Raw genomic sequence first — 7,163 nt, 5'->3', positions numbered from 1 at the left:
GTAAGGTGAGCATATTTTGTATGCATTTGCAGAACAGTCACAAATTTACCAGGGTTCTGAAAAGAAGATTTAGATTTCGTCACAGACGGCGCAGAGGGTTTTATGATTATTTATAAACATGAACTCAACCGGCATTTCATTAGGTAGTGAACCCTCCATCTTCCACTTCAGTGTGTTAGTAATTGATTTCAGTGTTAGTAAGCGTACGCAAATTCTTCTGTACTCAATTGCCCAACCTCAATTGCCATACATGTATCGTATTGTGACGTGGGTGATGGTCCTATGTAGCCTGACGTGGTCATACTCAATTCTAGTTCGAATATGAGTCTGATACTGCTCCATTGGGCTTTGATTATGGGGGCGTATTTCAACCGATCCAGGAAAGACCTCAATTGGATAGACCTACAACCAATCAGAGCTACAGAGTAAGTGACGTATGTTGAGCGACGCATAGTTGTCAACAGAACTCTTCTTAGCGACCATCGGGGCCAGCTGAAAAATCAAACTTTTGCCGAATCCCGTAGGAAGGACGGCAAAGACATCTTTCCCATCGACAAATGCCTTGATCGCGGTCCTCTGTTCCTCTTTTAAAATTAATGCGCTGTCGATATCTTCTATAACGGACGCGATGGCGGAATCTACACATCTCAGTTCTTCAACAACAGCCATCATTGTTGTAAACTAATTGACCTTTCGCAAGACTCGCCCCCCTTAGTTACTGTTGCTTTGTCCGACAAGCCGTGGCGCTGTCACGCCACACAGAGTGGAAAATACATCGCGGAGCAAAGCGGAAACTGACAACATGTCGACAGACAAGACAGGACAGGTTACTTATGATATTAAACAGAGCCCCAGCTTTCAAACTGTGTAGTTAATAAAAACCGTTTTGTGGCTCTTTAATGTGTTGTGACCATGATCGTGACAGATTGCTGTAGCGCCTCAGCTCAAGAGGCTCGTGAACCGATCATCTCTTCCTACTAGTCCATTTATAGCATCAAATAAACATGAGAATGAATGTTGTTTCAAACGCGGAAAGACGTCAATATGCACAATTTTTCAAGTTTAACTCCACCGATGTTAATCTTCTAACTCCTGACTGCTTTGTCGGACAAAATAGCGGATGCGGCGTTCTGATTGGTTAGATCGCTTGTCAATCAAACTCCCCAAGCGCTCTTTGATGACGTGGCTGATTACGTTTCTGGTGATAATCTGTCAATCATCGCCCTGACAATGTGATTGGTCCGAACAGTTTCTGTTCGGGCATAATTACTCCTCTACGGATCAAGTCCAGACCGAACTCCCCGACCTCAAAATGTTGTGGGCGGGGCTAAGTTCGGCTGGCATCCAGGCTAGGTCCTATGTTAGGCTCACACAAGACTTTTCGTCCTGATCGCCTCTATATCACCTTCTTTTGTTTGGGTGTTTTCAGCTAATTTTGGGCTCTTGCCAAATTAGTCCAGCTCTCGCCAAACTGAATTCGGGTCGCCCCTAGAACACCTTCTTTTATGTCACAATATATCAACATGCAATAACAATTGAAATTATTTTCATCAATATCAAATATTAAAAGATTTTTTTTAATTTTTTTTTCACGAACTAGTATACGCTGCCGTGAGCCGAAGTACAGTGTGATCAGTACTGCACTTCTAACCACCCTAGTTAATAGCTAATCAAAGCTACTGTTGCCAGCCGTAGTGTCACAACAATGGAACCAACATTCCACTAACATCTGGTGATTAAACCCAATCCTCACGTTAATAGTTTATTAAAACTACTGTTGCCAGCCGTAGTGTAACAACAATGGAAAATAAATTCCACTAACAATTGGTGATTCAACCCAATCACTCTTACGCTAATAGTTTATTAAAACTACTGTTGCCAGCCGTAGTGTAACAACAATGGATATATTCCACTAGCTACTAGTGATTACAAAAAAACTCTCGTATTTCCACGAGAGGTTATAATAGGATCCTACCGGGGTAAGTGCATACTTCCTTCAAGAAATATCCAAAAACACTTACCCCCTTTTCCGTAGGTCCTCCGATCCCCGGCGCGCTTTTCTCTTTTCCCAGTTCACAGGGAGAATCACCCCCGTTTCGTGGACGAGCCCCCAGACTGTTAGATAAAATAATTTGGAGATCAAGTATTTTGAGAAAATCTTTTCAGGTTGAGCGATCTAGCACAGAAAAGCAGGTATACCTGGGTACCAATGACTAGACAGACACATAAAGTGCAGTTCAATCATGGCACATGGATTATTGTTCGGGATACATTATATAATTAGAAAATAAGAAGTGAAACTAACAGTTCAGTAACTGAAGTACATAAAAGGACTATAAGTTCACTTATAACTATGACGTGAGGCCTGAATCCTTTTAGGGTGTACAGAGAAAGATCACATGATGAAAAGAGACAGGGCACAAGATGTTTCTAGAATCTCACAGGTATTTTAAGCTGAAACTTGACCAGACCAGAGACTTATATTACATCTTGTGAAAGAGGGCATAATAGGTGCCTAAAACCTGCTGGGTTTGTCCATATTTAACCCAACTTGGGTTGCTTTTAACCCAGCATTTTTTAGAGTGAAATATTTAAAAATAATGAGATGGAAAATTGAGGCATGGTAGTTGATTAAGTGATCTATTGGAAAAACAAACTAGCAAAATAGCAAAAACAAAATAGCAAATAATCATTATTCATAGGACACTGAAGGTTTTCATGCCCTGTAACTGTCTAAACTACCTTTAAGCCGGGCACACATTTAACGACTATCTAAAACATTCTAAGACTGTGCTCAACATACAGCGATTGTTTCCTGCGACTGAAGCAGATTTATATACTTACACATGGAATTTGAACACCGACTGTAATCGCAGACTGAACGCAACTGGCTCTGACTGGACGTGTTTGAGCGCGATCAGTCATAAGTATCAATTTACATACATAATCGGCCTTAAAGTCGTTAAGTGTGTGCGGCTTTAGTTCAAATATCACAGAGCTTCTGCTAAGCATTTTTAGAAGTCAGTCAAAGTGTACAAATTGTTGTGAAGTTGAGTTTGTAAGGTATCAGGTTGATATACAGTAAGTACATTTGTGGACACCCTAATCCCTAGATTTGAAAAGTAAAATAATAGCATTAGCTGGTTTTAGATTTGGAGAAAAGAGGCAGGAGAGTTTTCCAGTCCGGTGCAGATAAAGAACAGGCTGAACAAAACCAGCCAACACATAACAAATCATAGAAGGAGACCAAACTTCCTGAATAATCAGATTTGTCAGAATGGTAAATAACGCTGTGAAAGTAAGTGGTACATATATGATAACCATGGTCACAGTAGTTATTAGAATGATATGAAACGCTCTTCTCTTCATGTGGTTTTCCTCCCCTCTCTCTCTCCCTCTCTCTCCTGGTCCTGACTGCTTCAGAGCTCTGAGAACAGCCACTAGACAAAACAATTGGATGGAGACAAAGTGTAAAAACTGCAGCGAGAGAAACCACAGATATACAATGTAATGTGAAACTATAAACATGCAACCCAAGCAGGATCCAAGAATAATTATCCAGGCCGCAGTGCAGCAGATCACTCTATATCTGAGAGGTTTGTACTTCAGAAAGGTTACAGGATGAAACACTGCCAGGTAACGCTCAACACAGATCAGACACTGAAACAGAGGACGGCCAGTGATAGCTAGTCCTTTTAAACACTGTTTTAATGTTGAGAGGCCTGAATACCAGAATGACAGCAGTCTAATCAAACTATTCAGACAGTTACCAATCTCAGAAACAGAGAGATTGAGGAAGAAGAACTCTAACTCAAATCCACTTGCTGTTCTTGTCATGATGAACCATGTAACAAATGTGTGTGTAGAAAGACCAAATGCAAAAATGATGCTGTGCAGACACATTTCCAAAATCTGCAGTGGCCCAAAGGACTGAGTTGTGGAGTTTGTAGATGTTTCAGGTGTGGTGTAGTTCACTGTAGAGTTATTCATCTCCTCTGTGTTTTTCTTCTCCACAGCACACAAAATATAGTCATTTAACACTCATCTATAGAAAGAGAGAAATATACATTTACATTGCATTCAGTATAATTGATTTTGAGCAAGCAAATCTTCCTTAGGTGATTCCATTTCAAAATGTCAGTGGTTCACCGCTGATAAAGTGAGCCCATAAACCAGTGTCTTATAGGATTGAACCAGTGGCGATTTCTTTAAGACTGCAAGGGAAGCTCGGCTTCCCTTATAATGTCACAAAATTAATGGTCAAATATGTACTATTGTATTAACATTTTATTGACTAAAAATGCGTTAGAAAACGTTCATCTCAAAGACGAGTTCGTTCAGAATCAGTTACATATAGCAGGTCGGCTGACTCGATTTCCTTCTCATACATTCCCGCAGCGTCACAGTGCAGTTCCCTATTGAAGCCCAGCGTCCATTGACTTCAATGGGGCTGCTTTGAACGGTTTTTTTCAGCGCTTCGAAACTAGACGGTCATTGGATAAACGCTGCGATTATGTCCCACCCACGGACGCTCAGCGTCTCTGGGGGTGAATGGGGAGTGGGCTGACCCGGACTCCGAGCTTCTGCGTGATGATTGGAGGGTCTGTCGAAAGACTGCATCTCCTTTTGACTGACAGCGATTCTGTACTATAAGGAATCACTGAAGCTATTCGCGCTCAGTCCCATCGCGGATTTCTCAAGTTCAGTCGAAATAAAAACTGCTGCAACCTATTTCTTTGATATTTGCTTGGCGAAATTGCTTGATTTTCATCATACATTTCACACAATTATACACCACATTCCTTGTTTCAGTTTTACAGAGTTTAATATTTTTTTTTTAGATCGTTCATTCATTCATTCCTTCATTCATTCATTCATTCATTCATATAACGTTAGTAGGCTAGGCTAGCGTCGTGGGTGAAACTGCGCACGATGGCAGACGGTGCTAATATTGTCGACCTGATTTTGGCGAAGCCATTTGAAAAGTGTTCCTTATGAGGAAAAACTTAGAATTAAACAGCAGGGCAGATCAACACCTAAGATTGATTTAGTGCAAAAGATAGGGAAAAATAACAGGTCTTTTCAGCTCTCCTGGTATGACAAAGTTAGCTGGCTGACTGGAAGTGCTGTGACAAATAAAATGTACTGCTGGCCATGCCTCTTGATGAAACCATCTCACGGATGTGTTGTTTGGTCAAAGGTGGGGTTTGGAGATCTGTCTAACTTTGACAGGGCATATAAAAGACATGAAAAGAGCAATGAACATGTGAGTGCATGTGCAAGATTAAGTTGCATGGGCAGGATCAGGGTTGAGCATGCAATAAATGAAGGTGCTCGCATTCAAGTGGCTAAACATAATGAAATAGTCAAACAAAACAGGGCCTTCCTAAACCGCCTTATTGATGTGACATCCTTGCTTGGCCGGCAGGAGCTGTCATTTAGGGGACATGATGAGAGTAGTGAATCATCCAACAAGGGGAATTACAGGGAGTTCACAGAAACATTAGCTAAATATGACTCTGTCCTGTCCACACAATTCGAGTCCTCAACTGTGTTTTCTGGTATGTCCCATACTATTCAAAATGATTTGATCTCTGCTCTTGCAGCCACCGTTTCTGATCAGATCAGAGATGAAATTCAGGATGCTCCCTTTTTTGGATGGCAGGTGGATGAAACAACTGATATATCCTGCCGTGCCCAACTCTCTGTCATTGTTCGCTATGTGGATAGTGCAGGTAAAATTCAGGAGCGCTTTATTGGATTTTTTGATGTTTCGGGGGGGCGAGATGCCCAGTCCGTTTTTGAAATATTAAATGAGAACATGCAGGGCTACAATTTTAAGGACAAGCTTGTGGCACAGACCTATGATGGGGCTGCTGTCATGGCTTCAGATCTCAATGGTCTGCAGGCCAAAGTGAAAGCAATAGCCCCCAGTGCAATGTTTGTGCATTGCTATGCACACCGACTGAATCTGGTGCTGTCACAGGGGGCTAAATGCTTGCCTGAGTGCAGAATTTTTTTTGCATCACTCTCTGGATTTGCCACATTTTTTTCAAAATCCACAAAGAGGACATCTTTTCTGGAGTCTGCAGGCTGTTCAAGGTTGCCCAGAAACGCTCCTACTCGATGGAATTTCACATCACGGATAGTGAGCACTGTGGCAAACAATTATGATGGCCTCCTGCAGACATTTGAGAACATCATTGCAGATACAACAATGGATGATGATACACTGGATTGTGCCAAAGGCTTTGTGAGGAAACTGGAGGATTTTGAGTTTGTGTTCATGTTGTACACATATGAACAAATCTTCTCTGAGACTGATGTGGTCTTTGATATTGTCCAGCAGAGGGCGATGGATGTTCTTTACTGCAAGAACAGAATTGAATCTCTTCTTGCATTTGTCAAAGAGAAGAGGTCAGAGGGGGCTTTCCAAGCCATTTATGCCAAAACAGCAGATCTCACATCAGACCCACGAGATGAGCCCATGAGAAAGCGCCGTCTGACCCAATTGCAGGATCCCCAAGTGCGATACAGAAATCTGTACATGGCCATCCTTGATAACATCTTGGAGCAGATTCCTCGACGTTTTTCAAATTTGGAAAGCATGCTCTTCTTAGAATTAGTCAATCCAGGGAAATTTGATGACATGAGACAGGTATTTCCAGAGGAGGCCTTCCAAAGTGTCCTGAAAAGTTATGGCCATCACTTTGATTCAGGAAGACTGAGGTCAGAACTTCAAGTCCTGTATTCAGATCAGGACTTGCAGGGTAACAGGGGAAAGCTGTGTGATTACTTGGTGTTCCTTAAAGACATGGAGTTGGACAGTGCAATGCCTCAGCTTTACAAACTGTTCTCATTAGTGGCAACAATTGGAGCTACATCTGCAGGTGTAGAAAGGAGCTTCTCCTGTTTAAAGCGACTCAAGTCCTACACCCGAAACACAATGGGCCAAGGCCGTTTAAGCAGCCTAGCTCTGCTGGCCATTGAGAGGACACTGGTCAAGTCACTTGAAAAGACTCCTAGTTGGTACGACAGGGTCACAGACCATTTTCTTGAAAAGGAACGTAGGGCAGAATTTACTTTTAAATAAATAGACAATTTTATGATGTAGGCCGAAAATGAGCTTCCCCTCTCTGACAGACCAGTAGCCGCCACTGATA

General features: G+C 41.9%; 1 protein-coding gene and 1 long non-coding RNA gene across 2 annotated transcripts; one reads left to right on the top strand and one right to left on the bottom strand.

Moving 5' to 3' along the window:
• Positions 1-222: 222 nt before the first annotated feature.
• On the top strand, positions 223-1,565 carry LOC125261929. The gene is made up of 2 exons (XR_007183470.1): positions 223-277; positions 1,354-1,565. It is a non-coding gene; the product is annotated as an uncharacterized LOC125261929 (long non-coding RNA).
• Positions 1,566-3,100: 1,535 nt separating this feature from the next.
• On the bottom strand, positions 3,101-3,990 carry LOC125261930 (G-protein coupled receptor 35-like). Its single transcript, XM_048180514.1, has one exon. It carries the CDS (start codon positions 3,988-3,990, stop codon positions 3,103-3,105), a length of 888 nt encoding a protein of 295 aa, XP_048036471.1. The 3' UTR covers positions 3,101-3,102.
• Positions 3,991-7,163: the final 3,173 nt, after the last annotated feature.

Source organism: Megalobrama amblycephala, unplaced genomic scaffold (genome assembly GCF_018812025.1).
Source record: "Megalobrama amblycephala isolate DHTTF-2021 unplaced genomic scaffold, ASM1881202v1 scaffold530, whole genome shotgun sequence".
Classification (NCBI taxonomy): Eukaryota; Metazoa; Chordata; class Actinopteri; order Cypriniformes; family Xenocyprididae; genus Megalobrama; species Megalobrama amblycephala.
Note: the sequence above shows the minus strand (reverse complement) of the source record. Positions and strands in the feature narration are given on the sequence as shown.

Bases quoted from the DNA above. Each gene is read 5' to 3' on its own strand.
- LOC125261930 (XM_048180514.1), bottom strand. From the start codon at position 3,990: ATGAATAACTCTACAGTGAACTACACCACACCTGAAACATCTACAAAC.